This window comes from Nicotiana tabacum, chromosome 18 (assembly GCF_000715075.1).
Source record: "Nicotiana tabacum cultivar K326 chromosome 18, ASM71507v2, whole genome shotgun sequence".
NCBI classification, from domain to species: domain Eukaryota; kingdom Viridiplantae; phylum Streptophyta; class Magnoliopsida; order Solanales; family Solanaceae; genus Nicotiana; species Nicotiana tabacum.
Window position 1 is genome coordinate 144,464,279 of NC_134097.1, and position 18,970 is coordinate 144,483,248.

The window sequence follows — 18,970 nt, forward strand, 5'->3', positions numbered from 1 at the left end:
ATCAAGGCGGGTGAAACAACAATGGAAACCAAGGTAACAGGGGGCAAGGCTTTCAAAGGCCTCCAATGTATCAACAACCGAACAATCTACCCCCTTTCTCTTCTCAGGGTCCTAGTTCTTCTGGTAATGATATGGGTAAAATTGAAATGATGTTCGAGCAGATGATGAAGAGGAATGCAGATTCGGATGCACAGTTAGCTTCTCACAACACCTCTATCAGAAACTTGGAGGTGCAATTAGGCCAAATCTCTTAGTCATTGAATAATCGCCCGAAGGGTGCTCTACCAAGTGATACGGTAGTGAACTCGAAGGGTGTAAATAACAATCATGTGATGGCGGTTACAACAAGAAGTGCGAGAGGCGGTGATGTAAATGCCTCAAAGCAAAAGCAAGTTGTGGATGAAGATGTTGAGTTGCGGGATGATGATGTACCTTTGATTGTTGAAGATGTGGTTGAATAGAATGTGAACAATGATGTAAGAATTGATATTGGTGAGGCCGAGGTAGAAACCCAAGATGCCATGAAACCGTCTAGGGAACACGTGATTGACATGCCCGAGCCGATTGTGCCAAAAGACAAGGCTCCTTTACCAAGGCCACCTCCACCTTATCCTCAGAGGCTCGCGAAGCAGAAGAATGATAATCAGTTTAAAAAGTTCATTGATATGATGAAGAGCTTATCTATTAATGTGCCATTGGTAGAGGCACTTGAAAAAATGCCGGGCTATGCAAAATTCATGAAAGACTTGGTCACAAAGAAGCGTTCTATGGACTGCAAAACTATAAAAATGACTCACCAAGTTAGTGCTATAGTGCATTCAATGGCCCCGAAGCTTGAAGATCCCGGTGCCTTCACCATTCCTTGCACCATTGGAAATGCGGATTTTGCCAAAGCTCTTTGTGACTTGGGAGCTAGTATCAATTTGATGCCCTACTCAGTTTTCAAAACTTTGGGTATTGGGCAACCTAGGCCTACTTCAATGAAACTTCAAATGGCGGATCGATTGATGAAACGACCTTTGGAAATTATTGATGATGTGCTTGTCCGGGTGGACAAATTTATATTATCGGCCGACTTTGTGATTTTGGATTGTGAGGTGGACTATGAGGTTCCTATTATCTTGGGCAGACCTTTCCTTGAAATGGGGAAGGCATTGGTTGATGTTGAAGCGGGTGAGCTCACTTTCCGAGTGGGAGATGAAAAGGTCATTTTCCATGTTTGTAAATCTATGAAGCAGCCCAATAGCACCGAGGTGTGCTCATTTGTAGACCTTGTCACAGCGGTGATTGTGGATGATACTAGTGCTATGATCAACGTGGAAGATCCTCTTGAAGCAGTGCTCTTGAACATGGATGTCAATGATGATGCTAGTAGAGTGGAGTGCGTGAATGCCCTACATGGGATGGGCTCTTATTCTTACGAGCCGAGGAAGCTATCTTTGGATCTTGAAAACCGGAAAACTCCACCAACAAAGTCATCAATTGAGGAGCCACCGATATTGGAGTTGAAGCCACTTCCTTCACACCTCAGGTATAAATTCTTGGGTTCAAATTCTACTTTACCAGTTATTCTTTTTTCTTGCCTTACTAACATGCAGGTTGAGGCCACGTTAACGGTGCTTCAAAAGCGAAAAAGGGCAATTGGATGGACTATAGCTGACATTCGGGGAATAAGCCCCGCATTTTGCATGCACAAAATCATCTTGGAGGAGGATGCAAAACCTTTCTTGGAGCATTAAAGAAGATTAAATGAGGCGATGCAAGAAGTGGTGAAGAAAGAGGTTATCAAGTGGTTAGACGCCGGTGTGGTTTATCCTATTTCTGACAGTTCTTGGACTTCTTCGGTACAATGTGTGCCGAAGAAGGGTGGTATGACTGTGGTGACCAATGACAACAATGAACTCATTCCTACTCGCACGGTCACCGGGTGGAGAGTATGTATGGATTACCGGAAGCTAAACAAGGTGACCCGAAAATATCATTTCCCATTGCCATTCCTTGACCAAATGCTAGATCGTCTGGCGGGGCGTGCTTTCTATTGCTTTTTGGATGGTTACTCGGGGTACAATCAAATTTTAATTGCCCCGGAGGACCAAGAGAAGACAACTTTTACATGTCCTTATGGCACATTCGCTTTCTCTCGAATGCCGTTCGGATTGTGTAATGCTCCGGCGACCTTCCAACGTTGCATGATGGCTATTTTCACCAACATGGTGGAAGATATCTTGGAGGTTTTCTTGGATGATTTCAGCGTGGTTGGGGATTCTTTTGATGAGTGTCTGAAAAATTTGGATAGATCATTGGCCCCGTGTGAAGATACCAACCTTGCTCTCAATTGGGAAAAGTGCCATTTCATGGTAGAAGAGGGTATAGTGTTGGGTAACAAAATCTCAAAGCTAGGAATTGAAGTAGATAAAGCCAAGATAGAAGTGATTTCGAGGCTTCCTCCCCCTACTTCTGTCAAAGGGGTGAGGAGTTTCCTTGGGCACGCGGGTTTTTACTGGAGGTTCATAAAAGATTTTTCTAAAGTGGTACACCCTTTGTGCAAGTTGCTAGAGAAAAATGCAAATTTCTTATTCGATGAGAGTTGTATGCAAGCATTCGAGCTTCTCAAGCTCAAGTTGACTTCTATCCCCATCACTACCGCACCTAATTGGAGCTTGCCTTTCGAGCTCATGTATGATGCTAGTGACGTTGCGGTCGGGGCTGTTTTGGGCCAAAGGATACAAGATGTTTCATCCGGTGTACTACGCAAGCAACACCATGAATGAGGCTCAAAGGAACTACAAAGTCACCGAGAAAGAATTGTTGGCTATTGTATTTGCTATGGAAAAATTCCGACCCTGCCTTATGGGGGCCAAAGTTATAGTGCACACCGATCATGCTGCCCTTAGGTATTTGATGACCAAGAAAGACTCCAAGACGAGATTGATGAGATGGGTGTTACTTCTTCAAGAGTTTGATCTAGAAATTGTTGACTGGAAAGGTAGTGAGAATCAAGTGGCGGACCCCTTATCCCGTTTGGAAGAGGAGGGGAGCCCTTGTGATGGCCTTGATATCAATGATTCATTTTCCGACGAACAACTCCTTGCGGTGTCAATGAAGGATATGCCATGGTTTGCCAATGTTTCCAATTACCTTGTGACCGGAATAATCCCGTGTGAGCTCTCTTCTAACCAAAGGAAGAAGCTCAAGCGGGATAGTTTGGATTTCTATTGGGATGAGCCATACTTGTTCAAGATTTGCACGGATGGTGTGATTCGTAGATGTGTCCCAGAGGAAAAACAATTGAGTATCTTAGAGGCTTGCCATTCTTCACCCTATGATGACCATCATGGTGGGGTGAGGACCACCTCGAAAGTTCTTAGTTGTGGATTCTATTGGCCCACCTTGTTCAAAGATGCGGGCGATTTGGTGAAGAGGTGTGATAAGTGCCAAAGAGCGGGCGGAATTTCAAAAAGAGATGAGATGCCTCTCAATACGATTCTAGAAGTGGATATCTTTGATATTTGGGGCATGGATTTCATGGGTCCTTTTGTTAGCTCTTGTGGGAATACCTACATTCTCGTGGCAGTTGATTATGTCTCAAAATGGGTTGAAGTCGTGGCTTTGCCTAATAATGAAGCCCGGAGTGTTGTTGCGTTTCTTAAAAAGAGCATCTTCACAAGGTTTGGCACTCCTCGTGCGATTATTAGTGATGGGGGGTCTCACTTTTGCAACAAGACTTTCGACACGTTGCTTTCCAAGTACGGTGTCAATAATAAGGTTTCTACACCCTATAATCCTCAAGCTAGTGGTCAAGTGGAAGTCTCCAACAGAGAAATTAAGAGCATCTTGTCAAAAACTGTCAATGCTAATATGACCGATTGGTCGAAAAAGTTGGATGACACTCTATGGGCTTATCAGACGGCTTACAAAACTCCGATTGGTATGTCTCCGTATCGGTTGGTGTTTGAAAAAGCTTGTCATCTTCCGGTCGAGTTAGAGCACAAGGCCATGTGGGCTTTAAGGAAGTTGAATTTGGAATGGGATGTTGCGGCAAATCTTCGTGTTGAACAACTCAATGAGCTCGATGAGTTTAGATTCCATGCCTACTCAAGTTGATCCTTGTATAAGGACAAAATGAAGTACCTTCACGACAAATATGCTCAGGGTAAGGAGTTCAAGGTTGGAGATATGGTGCTCTTGTTCAATTCCCGGTTACGTCTAGTTCCGGTTAAGCTCAAGTCAAAGTGGAGTGGGCCATTTGAAGTTGTGTTTGTGACCCCATTTGGTGCTCTTGATCTAAGGAACAAAAATGGTGAAGTTTTCAGAGTTAATGGGCACCGGATCAAGCATTATCTTGGAAAATTTGATGACATCCACGTGGTGGTACTTCTTCATCTAAAGTGATGTACTGGTAAAATGCGTCGTATCGCGACGTTAAATCAGGCGCTTCTTGGGAGGCAACCCATGTCTTTTTCTTCTTGTTTTCTTTGATTTTATTTGTAGTGTAGGATTGATTTTTGAGCTAATTAGTTGTGAGATGCTGCAGGGATTGTGTTGATACAATGCAAAACATTTTGGAAAAATTGAACAGTCTTTGAAGTCACCAGTGCGGCCGCATTGCACTTTGTGCAGTCCGCACTGGTGAAGACCAAGTGAGGTACTCTCTGAAGTTTGTCACCGCGGCTGCATCCCATTTAGTGCGGACCGTAGTGGACCTCCGCGGCCGTGGTTTATTTTGTGCGGACCGCGGAGGTTGCCGTCTCAAGCTTCTTCTGAACAAAACCAGCGCGGTCCGCGGTCCGTTTTGTGTGGCCGCGTTGGTAGGTGAGGCTAGGTCCCATGTGCTTTTCTATAAATAGACCTCAGAGGTCACCAGTTACCCTTTTCGAAAAATTGATTCTCAGAGACATAAAAATCACTGTTCATCTTCCCTCTTCTTCATACTAGCTTGTTTGCATTGTGTTTCTTCACTTCTTCTCAATATCTGGTAACAATTCAACCACTTCTTGTTATTTTAATTATTTAATTTCATTTTATGTCATTTTCTATTAACTGTGTAGGCTTTTGTCCCCCCCTCCCCCCGTAGTTCTTCAATTTTGATGTTAGTTTTGTTTAACAGTTAAGTTTTGTGTGCTTGAGGAGTATTATTAACTGGGTAAATTGAGTAGGGACAAAGTTAGGTGAAAATTTGAACAAAAATGCAAGACCAAGAACCCTAACTCAGTGCCTTGACCAAGCACCCACCGCGGACCACGATTATTTTTGTACGGTCTGCGGTGCTTCGACACAGTCCACGGTACCACTTTGTGCGGACTGCAGTGAGGATTTTTCAGGAGTTGATCTCTTGCCCAGCGCGACCACATTGCATTCTGTGTGGTCCGCGCTGGCCTACCGCGGCCGCGGTGCTACTTTGTGCGGGCCGCAGTGGTTGGATTCAGAGAAGTGGTGTTATAGACCTTGTCTCAGTGCGAACTACGGTTGCCTTTATGCGGTCCGCAGTGCCCCCAGTGCGGCCGCACTCCTTTTTGTGCGGGCCGCGGTGCACTGTTTCTACAACATGTTCTGCAGCTTGTGGCTTCTGTTCTATAATTCATTCTCCACAACTGATTCACTACTTGTGTTGATACTAACAAAGCTAGATGTTTGTGCTTGCAGATAATGGTTAAACAACGAGGCAAAGGCTCGAAACAACCCGACCGAGGTGATTCTTCCCGATGAGGGAAGCAAAGGATGGTAAAACTCACTCCCCAGGCTAGAAAAAACATAAAGGACATGAGGAAAGCAATCAAAGCAGCTGACAGAGCCATTGACAACTCGGGGAGTGAGTACGAGCCCTCCTGGGAGATCTCTTTAGATTCAGTCCCACTATACATCCCGTATGCGGAGAGATCCATACATAGAGACACTCCTCCCTCTTCCCCTGATGCTCAAGCTTCAATCAACATTTCTTTTGGGTCGTCTGAAGGCTCAGTAGCAGGTAGTGGGGATGAATACTCTACCTATCCCACAGCGTCAATATCTAGAGAGGGTGCTATGGGTGATGAGGGAGATGGGGAGTTACCTGGGGGTGGTGTGCCTCAGGTTGAGGGGTGTTGACCGGACGAGAAATCCCGCTGTTTGGGAAGATAGATTCGTCAGCCAGGTGGTGTTCCACAAGTTTAGGGAATATTGGCCGGCACGAAAGTTGATTCTTGAAAGGAGCTTCATTGATAAAGACCTTCTACCCCTACACCCCAATGTACATAGACCGTTTCTAGCTCGAGTGAGTTGGGAGCACTTCAAAGATAATTGTGTGAAGGCGAATGAGCACATGGTCAAGGAATTTTACAGCAATGTGGCCCACATCTTGAAGGGCACTAAAGTGACCAAAGTGCGAAACAAAAATGTGGTATTTTACCGGGAAGGCACTAAATGAATACCTGGGGTTCAATGAAGAAGTTGGTAATGGGCGAGGAGGTTCATCCGTGGTTAGCTTCATACCTGGCAATCCCGGGTACGGTTCCAGAGTGGTTGCAAGCAGGGGACAAAATACTTCGGAGAACCTTTAACTTTGAGGCTAGAGGGTGATTGACTTTTGTGTGCAGTCGGCTCAACCCCACTACCCATGATCAGACTATTCCACTTGCCCGAGCTGTTCTTGTTGCATCTATTATGGCGGGATACCCTATCAACGTGGGCAATGTGATGTCCCGCGTCATTTCTGTAGTGAGGGTTGAGCATGACCGAAACTACCCTTTTCCCATCACCCTCACTATGTATTTCCGGGACCTGGAGGTGGAGAAGAGACCTTTTGACATCAAGGTCAAACCTGTGGCTCCGTTTTCGTGGTATAGTTTGAAGGGGTCAGACAACCCCAAGGACAAGAATTACAAGCCGTCTGCTTCTATCCCAACTGGCCAGTTTGAAGAGCTGGTTGCGGTAGAGCCCTCCACTGAGCCTTCCTCCACAGTTGCTGACATGCCTCCTGGACCTTCCACTACTGTTGGTCCCTCTACTTCAGCTGGCCCGGGGATTCCATCTTCCCGGGCCCATCCTATCACAGCCCACCAGCTGAGCCAGACACTTCATAGCTTGAACAACTGGATGGTGACTGCTTCGCCCAAGTTGTCTACATTGACTTCCACCATTGCGGTTCAGTCGGCACCACAGCCAGTGCAGGTGCCCCAGTCTATCGAGGGTTCATTTAAGGAGATTCTTGCCAACCAGCAGAAGATCCTTGATTTTCAGGCTGCCTTGGCTAAGGCAGTGGATTCACATGGCAAGGCCCTAAAGGAGCTTGCTAGGGAGCACAAGAAGCTACGAAAAACACGAGCTTCCAAGGAGTCTTTGAAGGAGCTTATAGCGGATGTGGACAGACTGAAGGCAGACCAACTACCTTTAGATTTACTATTTGAGGATCCAGCTCCAGCAGCAGTACTAGTAGCAGAGCCACAACAGGAGCAGACACAGAGGCTTCCTAAGAAGAAGAGGAAGCTCCCCAGTGCAGATGAGGCGATCATCCAGTTAGCGGACCCACCGGAGGCTTCCTCCATTCAGCCATAGGATATTCTTGATATTCAGCCCGTCCAGGTCCAGGCCCCAGTCCCAGCAGCTGAGCAGTAAGAGACCGGGAACCAGTCTGAGGTTCCTGCGCATACAGAGGACCCGGGGACCACTAATGATCCCATGCAGATGGAAATAGCTTAGAGAGTTCCCATATCCTTTCCGTATATGTTTTCTGGTGCTTATTTGTTTAGTTGGCATTGGGGACAATGCCAACTTTTATTTGAGGGGGTGCGCCCTATATTTTTGGATGACTGTATATATTATTACATTTTATGTCTTTTTGATTTTCATTTTTGGTCTGTATATAATTTTACATTTCGTTACTTTTATCGCACTTTTTATCTTTCATTTGGTCTGTATATAAAGTTACATTATTGTATATATTCATCCCCCGTTGTATATTCAAATCCCCTATTGTACATATTCATTCTATTTTCTATTTTCGTAATTTTTTTTCGTTTTTAGGTTCTTAGATAGGCTCGTAGCTTTTTGTTTTGTTTTTGGCGCTTCAATAAGCCTTTGATTTTCTTAATGCCACGGTTCTTTCCAAAGGTGGAATATTGTGTGAACCGGGTGGCTCTTCCCGATGATGGTGGCGTGACAACCTTGTTAAGGGTTTGAGTCTGTTTTTGTTTTTATTTTTGGTAGCTTATAGTTAAGGGTACCTCAAGCAAAGCTTCACTTGGGCCTAACACATTTGCCTTTGATCCCATGATCAAATACAAGTTGTTGTATTAGGATGGTGAAAGTCGTGACCTTGAGACTCTTGTGTTGACTAAACAATCATCATGTGGTCTTTCAGGACTATTGTGGGTTCAATCGTGTCTAAGGTTGTTGTGGGCCCCCGACTCTATGTCTTTAGCAATCCTTGAGCTTGTGTGGTGAGAAATTGAATTGTGAGTCCAAGTTGCGAGCCAATGGTCTAGAACTTGCCCTGAATGTCTGTTGAGGCGAAATCTTGAGTGAAATTTGGCTTGAGAAGTGATTATAGACTCTTCTTGATCCAAATGATAGTTGAACAACTCCATAGCCCACCAATGATATAATTCCTTAATTAACTCTTTTGAGCCTTAAACCTTTTTCTTTCAAGAACCAATATTATAAGCTTATATCCGTTCTAAAATATACCCTCTTTTGGCACCCGATCTTCCCTTGAGCAATGGCAAAAGTCTAAGTTTGGGGGGGGAGAGACGAGAGAGGGAACAAAGTGGTAAAAGGTACTAAAGCGAAGAAAAAGGAAGACAAAAAAACAAACAAAAGAGAAAAAGGCGTAGAAAAAATTGAAAAAGGAGAAACGCTTTGAAGTGCAATAAAAAGAGTGACATTACATCTCTTTAACCCCTTAAAAAGAAGTGAGATACTCAATGAGTCAAGAAAATTATGCCAAATGAATCAAAAGAAGTGCTTAAGGGAAGAAGGAACCCATTTAGACCAAACTTTTCCTACCCTGAACCAAAAGCATTCACATTGACTCTTCAAAAGTCCTATATGATCTTGAGTTGAAGGACACTTACATTAGTGGATACTTACATGAGGGACAAACATATGGTACTTAAAGCCGGACTTGTGACCTTTCCTTGAGAGAGATGAGTGAATTCCCATTAACCTCAGTTTGTGTGCTAATACTCTAAAAGGTGAGGTTTGCTTAGGGAGAGTTGAGGATGTGTGAGTTTGGGTTCCACAATGACCAAAGTAATTAAGAGAGTTCTTTGATATAATGAGTCAACTCTTGATGCTCATGTGTTACACTTGATCCATAGTTTTTCAAAGTTTAAATGTTGTTAATGATTCATTCGCATTGAGGGCAATTGTTAGTCCCAATTGATGCTTGTTGAGGTTACTTTAGGATAGTGGAAATACTTGGATTTTCCCTTAAGGGGTGGGTCTTATTTTGTTCGCTTGAGGACAAGCAAAAGGCTTAAGTTTGGGGGAGTTGATAAGTAGGGATTTTAACAACTTTCATGCTCCTTCTTGCATATGCTTTGATTATAAATCGTTACAAAATAGTCCCAAAAGGTTCATAAGTTATGCTTGATTGCAGGTTTGATCGACAAAGTGACGAAATGTCAAAGATCGACTCAAAAGGAGTGAAACCTGCTCAAGTATCAAAGGCAAAGTAAACTGAGGGAAAACAAGCCTAGTGCGAACCGCACAAAATGGAATGCGGCCGCACTAGGTGATTCAGAGAGATGGCAAGATCAGCCTTCAAGCAACGTGGTCGCAGTCCACACTGCGCGGCCCACGGTGAAGGTTCCGCGGCCGTACTGCCTTTTTGTGCGGTCCGCGGAAGAGAGATTCAGAGAGATGACAAAAACTAAGCTTAGGCAACGAGGCCGCATTACACATTGTGCGGTCCGCGGTGAAGGTTCCGCGACCGCACTACCTTTTTGTGCGGTCCACGGAAGAGATATTCAGATAGGGGCAAAATGCCAATGCGGTCCGCGGTCATGGTTGTGCGGACCGCGACAGCTGCCTCCGTGGCCGCGGTCCATTCTATGCGGTCCGCTTAACCCAAGTCAGAGAGACCATAATTGAAGTCCAAGAGCCTAGCGCAGCCGCGGTCCATTTTATGCCGCCCGCGCTGACCCCGCAGGGGTATTTTTGTCCAGTTTTTTCAGTCTAGTATAAATAGAACATTTTACCATTTTTAGGTTATCAGATATATCCAGAACTTAGCTGCGCTCGTGGGAACTTGATCTGTAGCCATTTCTTGGCATCTTAGCTTCAAATTAACGATAGATTCTTGTATTTTAATTTAGCATTTAATTAATATGTCTTGTTCTTCATCTATTTCTCTATTTTCTCTTTCAAGCATGAGTAGTTAAACCTATTAGCTAGGGTTGTGGCTCAACCCTAGTGTGGGTAATTGATGTGTGTTGCCATCTATTGTTAGATTGACTATGAGTGTTTGTTATTCGGGTCAATTTTATGATTTAATCTATGAATTGGTGGTTGCAAACACTGATTTGTGCTAAGTTGATTTGACACTTCTTGAGAAAGAGAGCCTAAGTTTCCAAAATTAACCCAACAAGGAATTGGGATGGACTCAAGAGAATTTATAGTCCCAATTAAAGGGTTAAACCTCGAGAGAGTAATTATCCAACTTGAACCCTAGTTGCTTGAGCTAATTTGCCTACCCATTTGGTCTCGAGAGAGTCAATTGGGCAAAATCACTCTCTCTACCGAGAGGTGTAAGAGTGGGTAAAATTGTGCAGCGATTATAACATAGCCCTTAGTATGTCAATCGAACTTTAGTAACATCTACCCGTCAATTAGCCACCTAGGTAATGTCATGACCCTAGTGCCTTTCTTCCCATTAGATACAACTTAGCAATTACCTCGTAGCATAATCTAGTTTCAATTAATAGTTTGATAATAATAGTTTATAATCGAAAACCCAAAAAATGTATGGAAGTAACATTTGGAACAAATACATACTTCTAGCCTAGATAAATACTCGACTCCATTCCTAGCTCCCTGTGGAAATCGATCCCGACCCTCATATCGGGTAAAAGCTATTGCGACCCTATCTTTCTGCTTTTTAGTAGTGTGGAGTTGGAAGTGATCATCAGCAGACATTTATAGACTGCTAACTAACTAATAAAACAGTGTTTTGGAACATTAACAGAGTTCCAAATCCACCTAGCCCAGGTCCACTCATTCAGCTCCCCTTTCCTCCATTGGTATCCTTTCTGTATAGAATACCTCCCTCCTATGTGTTGCCAGCCATTCCCCTCGTATCCTCCCTTGAATTTTTCCATTATATTGCATACTCTCTTCCAATACCAACTACAATCATTTGGTGGTACATACTGTTCCCAGCTAGTCCCTTTTATGTATATGTGATCCACCCATTTCACCCATAAGTTGTCAGTATTTTGAGCTATATTCCACACATACTTTGCAATTGCTGCCTCATTCTATACTAAGCAATCCATTACTCCTAATCCTTTACATTTTGCCTGCAGACTATATCCACGCAATCAATGGAGCTTTATTAGTCTGTTCCTTCCTATCCCACAAGAAGTTTATACATATTGCAGTTAACCTTTTAAGCACAGATTTAGGAAGGATAAATATTGATGACCAGTATGTATGGACATGCAATAGAACTGAATTAATTAGCTGCACTCTTCCAGCATATGACAAATTCCTCGAACTCCATACCCTTATTCTAGCAGTCATCTTGTCAATTAAAATTTCACAATCCAAACTTGACAACTTCTTTGCTGAAATTGGAACCCCCAAATACCTAAATGGCAATGCCCCTTTCTGATATCCAGTTGCCTCACATAAGTCTTCTAGTTCTTGTTTTGGCATATTGGCACTGAAAATATTGGATTTTCCTGCATTAGTGGTCAATCCTGATGCATTTGTAAAAGACTGCAACCCTCTTAACATCAACATTATTGATTGACAATTGCCTTTAGAGAATAGCAAAATTTCATTTGCAAAACATAAGTGGTTCAGTTTTATCCCCCTGCACTTCGTATGATACCCAAACTCCCTCATATCAACAACTTTATTCAAGATTCTGGTTAGATACTCCATACAAATTACAAATATCAAGGGTAAAATGGGATCCCCCTGTCTTAAGCCTCTTTTTCCTGCTATGCTCCCATGTAATCCTCCATTGATAACAATACTATATTTGGTAGTAGTTATACAAGCCATAGTCCATTTTATGAATCTCTAAGGGAAATTCATTGAATGAAGTATTTCTTCCACAAACGACCATTCTACACTATCATATGCTTTTCTCAAATCAATCTTGATTAAGCAACTCTGAGTATTGTTCTTCCTTTTGTATAATATTACCAGATCTTGACATATCAGAACATTTTGAACTATTTTTCTTCCTGCTATGAATGCACTCTGATTTGTTGAAATCAGTGTAGGTAGTATCACTCTCAGCCTTTTACATAACATCTTAGATATCACCTTATATATTGTATTACATCCTGCAATAGGCCTGTAATCACCCATACTTGTAGCATGAGAACTCTTTAGAATAATGGTGATCACTATATGATTCAGTACTTTTAACATCTCCCCTTTTCTAAAGAATTCCATTATAACATCTACTATATCTTTCCCTACCACCTCCCAGCTATCCTTAAAAAACTTGCTTCCATAACCATCTGGACCTGGTGATTTATCTCCATTGATTGCCCACAATGTTGTTTTAACCTCCTTTTCTGTAAACTTTTCCTCTAACATGCTCCTTTGTATTTCTATAACTATTGGTCCTTGTTGTATCATACTACTATTGACATGCTCCCTTTCCTTGTTGGTGGTACCCAAAAAATTTGTGTAGAAATCAATAAAGGACTTTGTAATTTCATCCATCTTAGTTCTGTTAACTCCCTCTACATCTATAATAGAGAAAATCCTGTTCATATTCCTTCTTGCTTTCATCATGCTGTGAAAATACTTGGTGTTTAAGTCCCCTTGTTCCAGCCACTGCACTTTACTTTTCTATCTCAAGAATTGACTTCAACCTTTTAGTCTTTCTGATTAATCTTTCTTCTTCCTTATGTAATTCCGGATTAAGAAGCACTTGTTGCAACCTTTGTTGACATTGCAGTAATTCTTCATGTGCTTGATCAACTTTCTTCTCTATTTGACTGAATTTATCTTTGTTAAGCTGCCTTAATTTCCCCTTCAGATTGTTTAATTTCCCACTAGCTCATACATTTTAGTCACATTCTTGTTTGTTTTCCAGCCTTGCTTCACTATCTCTTTATAGTTTGATGTTATGCTCCACATATTAAAATATTTGAACATATGCTGCTTTTTTTGATCTTCTGCCCATCTGATTTTTGTAGGACAGTAATCAAAGGTCCCTTCATTCCTGTAGAATACCTCTGAATCTGGCAATGCTAATATCCATTCATTATTGATCAACACCCTATCAATCCTACTATATACTCTATCAGCTCCTCCCTGCTTATTATTTCATGTATAAAATGCCCATGAAAACTTCATATCCTGTAGTGTACAGTCTGCCACACATTGCTTGAAGTCTCTTATTTCTGCCATTGTAACTGGACTCCCAATCCTTTCTTCTTTATGTAGGACACAATTGAAATCTCCCATGACTGCCCAAGGTTCATCCATATGCTCATGTATCTCCTTGATATCCTCCCATAATTTTCTTCTTAATGCAGCATCATTGAAAGCATAAACCATTGTTATTGAGAACTTCTTTCCATTTCCTCTATGATGTACTCTACAGTGGATTAATTGTTCTGTGACTTTGTATATGCTTATGTCATATACCAAAGGCTTCCATAAGATCCATATTCTACCTCCTTTATGATGACTTAAATTCGTACTATAGCACCATCCATTACATAGGTTAAGAGTAGCCTTTTGAGCTTTAGCTCTCTTAACCTTAGTTTCCAAGAGGCCAAATAATTCAACCTGGGAATTATGCATAAACAAATAGATTTCCTTCTGCTTATCTGGACTATTTAGCCCCCCGGTATTCCAAAAATCAATTTTATCCATGCTTTGGTGGGCTTCCCCCACCCTTGTCATCTACAACCCCCCTTTTTCCTACATTACCATTCTCCATTGTTGCCATCTGTTGCCCTGTCTGACTTGTACTTGCCCCTTCTTCAGTTTGTTGCTTTTCTAGTGTAGCAAATGCATTTCTTATCTTCAATGGTACATCTTGCACCACCACTGCTTTTCTCACATATTTCCCCACTCTATATCCATGATTTTGAATTGGATTCTTTCCCATTTCTGGTTGCTTGTTAGTCCCCTGCTTTTTCTATTTTTGTTGCTCTACTCCCATTTGTGGTGCTTGATCCTTCTGAATCTCTTTCCCTTCTTTCTGTTGAACAACCTGCTTCTGTACTATCATTTCTTGTTATTTCTCATTCTTCTCTTTTTCCTCCTGAATAAATTTCCTACATTCATATATATCATGTCCATAGTTCCTGCATTTTTCACACAAACCAGGTTTTCATTCATAGTGGATTGCCTGTTCTATTATTTTTCCTGCCTTATTCTCAAATCTTATGCTTGACGGGTATTGGTGATTCAATTTCATTTCAACTAGCACTCTTGCATATGTTAATCTATCCTTATTTGTAGTAGCTGCATTTGCCTTTAGAGGCTTTCCAATCAGCCCAACTATTTTTGTAAGAGCCGTTTGCCCCCAGTATTTGATGTCTAGCCCTACCAATCTCATCCAAATAGGAATGTTCTCCATTTGCTCCTTTGTGATCTCCATATCTGGCTTCCATGGCTTCACAATTACTGGTTTCCTGTCAAACATTTGCACGCCTTCTTCCACTGCTTTTCTTCTACTTTCAACACTATGAAATCTCACAAGGAATACCCCTCTGTTTAGTTGTGCTACCTTGTCAATCCCCAGAGCTCCCCAAATTCTCCTGAAATATCCATCAATTACTACTTGCGGTGGATTAGACCCTAGAATATAGCATACAACTGTTGTTGTCCAGTAATTCACCTCATCCTTAATGTCCGCCATTGTTATTTTCACATTCTGTTCAGTAGATTCCGTGATTAGATCTAACCCTTCCTCTATCGGTATTGTACCCACAATATTACTCCACGTTTTAGTGCTTGAATCTAGGGCTTCAGTCAAACCTGTACTTTTGCTCACCATATGTTCCTCTTCGACTCGATCTGCCCATGACGCCCTGCTCACCACTGGAGTTTCATCGCTATTCCCTCCCTGTGGTATGGTAGGATTTGAGATCTGATTGATATCCAAAGGTATAATTCCTTGGATCGCATTGATACTTTCACTTTCTTCGCATATTCCGATTGTGGAACTCCCATGCACACTGAATTTGTTGTCTGACTTCCTTGGATCTTCTAACCTCCGCCTCTATTCCTCGATTTTCTCACCATTTCAGCTGTCGCTGAGAGAGAATCGCATTCTAGAGAGAGAAAGTCAAACTCATCTCTTGAGTTTTTTTTTGTAATATATAATGGTATTTTTACCAACATTGAATTTTTTGTTTGTTTTTATTATAACTTTACTATTTGCAAAGAAAAATACAGAAAAGAACAACTAGTTTTTGGATTTATCTACTTCCTCCGGTCCATAATAAGTGATCTTTTGTTCTTTTTATTTTGGTCCAAAATAAGTGTCCTTTTATATAATCAAGAAGGAATTTAATTTAATTTTTTTTAAAATTTGCCCTTATTTACATATCTCAACGTGTCAAGGTACGTAATAATTAATTAAGGGTAATTTCGTGAAAATATATTTTTTTCTCTAGCATTTCAATTTTGAAGGAGCCATTTGGAGGTGTCGGGGATAGTTAGAGAGAATACTGTAGTTTTCTAGTGTGAACTCATTCTAATTTAACTTATATACATTGAAATGTAAAATGAATTTACTCATCAGCATAATTTAACTTGGCGTCGTTGATTGGTTGTCTTATTATCCGGATTTTTTGAGTTATTAATTATATTTTTTATGGACAGTTAGTGGAATAATTTTTAGTGACATGATAAATTGGAAAATTCATTACACTGCAATATATAAAAGTTGAACTCACGTTCTTTGCCTTATCATCAAGTTCTTAACTTCTTCTGCTATTTTGGAACTACAATTGACATATGACTCTACTGACTACTGGCTTGTCTTCTTTTATGATTCATCTATCTATTATTATTGATGAAACAATTAGTGAAATATAATAATTGAAAATTGTCCAAGTTGGGTTTCTCAATATTATTCTGAGTAGAGCATACACTTTCATGTCAATCAAATAGATATTTCCCTTTGCTCAAAACAAATATTTGGCTAACAAGTGATTAATATTTTTTTACAAGGATAATGTACAAAGAAAGTTGGTTGACATTTTTAAAATCCCTTTTGATTTCTTGTGACAGATTGTTTTTGTACGAATATCAAACTCAATAGCCAATGTAGAAGAAAAAAATTAGAATTAAAGGACACATATCTTTGGCTATATTATCACTAGGACCTTATCACTATGACATGTATATTCACTTCACAACAACAAAACCGAACAAGAATAATTTGATTAAAAAAGACAGCTCTTATTAGTTACTGATTAGTTATTGGGCATCACAACATTTTTCAATGAGCAAAATAATATCCACATATTCTCTTCTTAGCAAGTCTAGTCATGATGTGATATTTTTTACCACAACAATTTGGAAGAGTAAAAATATGGAAGAATTAACCCAAATAGCCACCCAAATAATCTCTTAAACTGAAAATAGCCGACAGATGTATAATCCATGTATACTGGCTAGAAAAGGTAAATATTGAATCTGGCTGGCTATTTGTGTAACAATCCCAAAAATATAACTATGGTAAATGTAATCTAGCCCTAGCAAGTTTTAGGACTTGCTGAAAATGATGGGCCGTATCTGGTGGATGGGCCTCAATTATGGGCCTCTCCGGCAACACCCACCGTCCGTCGGGAGTCCTCACCATGCCTTTGTTCTCATCTTGCCACCACAACGGCGGCACGCCATAGTCCTCCTTCAAGAAACTAGAATCCTTGTTGACAAGCGTGATATCCCTCCCCGTGGCGGAGCAAAACGCGCGGTCCTTCCCGTGGTAGCCATCGACGAGGTGTAAATGGGCCTCAAGATTATGTGCACAGCCCAAATCATTATTGGGCTTTAGAAAAGGAGAATGATGATGGTCCAATGCTAATTCCACCCCAACATGAGCATAACTCCAAGGAAATGAAACAATCTCTTCCAATTGTTTTTGGAATTGAAATTTCTCATTTGTAATAATTCCAGGCACAGTTGGCACTCTATCATGCACATTTATCACTCTCAAAACCCTAATTCCTAGCTCTTCACATCTTTGTTTAAATTTAAGATTTCCAACCCTAGGGCCAGCAAATGAAAAAACAGTAATTGGAATTCTTTTAATTATAGACTTACCATTATGTAAAATGTTCAACTTCATCTCAGCTATATCATAAGCACTTAACAAAGCCAATGCTGCACCAAGACTATGCCCTGTAATTGTAATACTCACCTCTTCACCTTCATACTTTTCGATTAATCGATTAATCTCAGCTAAGATTTGTTCACGAGCCGAAAATGAACAATAGTGACAACTATTTTCTTTCTGAGTGTACAAATCGAAGAACCCTGACTCGATCTTGATGTTAGGATCATCACGAAAATGAGCCGGGTGCAAAATATCCTTGAGGTCATGGAGCCATTCTAGGTACGTGACCGTGCCACGCCATGCAACAACAATGTCACGACGCCCTAGGCGCTTAATTTCTACGGGATCTGTGGCTACGGCTACATATCCCATCCAATTCGCGTGTTGACTCCAAACCATACTATCTTTCGACTTTTGAAAGAAATTTGGCAAATTAATATTTGAAGTTGCATACAAATATCTCCTCATTTCATACCCTTTTTTCACCATGTTGAGCTTCTCAAAGAAATGTGATGGTTGATATTTGCAAGTACCACAATACTTAGAGTGAGGATCATAGTCAAATGAGTCATAACAAGATTGTGCAAATTCACCATACCTAATGATTTCTTTTCTTAGATTAGAGTTCATAGGGTCAAGTAAACCTTCCCAATTTTTCAACCCTTGGATTTCTCTCCACATTTCATAAAGGGGTTTTTTCTCTTCTTCGTATTGTTGGATTGTAGTATTCTTAGGTGCTAAAATAGAAGGAGATGAAGGTCTCAAAGAAAGATCGCTAGACAATTTTGGTGAAGTTATTTTGCTTGAGAAAGAGAGGTTTTTAGCTTTGAATGTCTTACAATATAATGGAAAAACTTCTCGAAAAGTATGGTTTCTTTTGTGTTTGGGATTGGTGAGAGATAATTGAAAGGAAGCCATGAGAATTTGGAATCTTATTTTTCTTGAGTTGTGTTTGTTATCATATAAAATAAGCTTGTTATAAGGAGAAGTACCAGAGGCTTTCTTTTTATTTCCACACATTTGTATAATTAAATTGGAGTATGGAGAATTGCTTAAAAGGTACTAAGAGAATAGAGACATCCAACTACCAACACTAATGCATGATTGTACGTTGCAATACATGCCGCATCTTAATTAGATTGTAGGAAAATACTTGGGATATTACAACGAAGGAAAATAATTTGTGGAAACGGGGAAAAAAACTTGTTTGGTAGGAAATGAAGGTACTACCTACCTATACCTGCATGGTCGTGGCATAGTGATTAATTAAATGAGTTCGAATCTTAGAGATTAGGCTTCAAATTTTAGTAGAGATAACAATATTAAGTGATTATTTTCATCTGCCTAACTTGTGGTGAACAAAATTATTCGATACCTGGATTTGTGGAAAGTAGTAGATATTTGGTGGAACAGTAAAGATGCATGCGAAGGCGGGCCCGCTAGCACCATCTGCATTAAAAAGAAATTGTGATGAGAGATAGAAGATATTCAGTGAAATAG

General features: G+C 40.9%; 1 protein-coding gene across 1 annotated transcript; it reads right to left on the reverse strand.

The window, feature by feature from the left end:
• Nucleotides 1-16,569: 16,569 nt before the first annotated feature.
• Nucleotides 16,570-18,490, reverse strand: LOC107830483 (phospholipase A1-Igamma3, chloroplastic-like). The gene has a single exon (XM_016658048.2). It carries the CDS (start codon nucleotides 18,488-18,490, stop codon nucleotides 16,865-16,867), a length of 1,626 nt encoding a protein of 541 aa, XP_016513534.2. The 3' UTR covers nucleotides 16,570-16,864.
• Nucleotides 18,491-18,970: the final 480 nt, after the last annotated feature.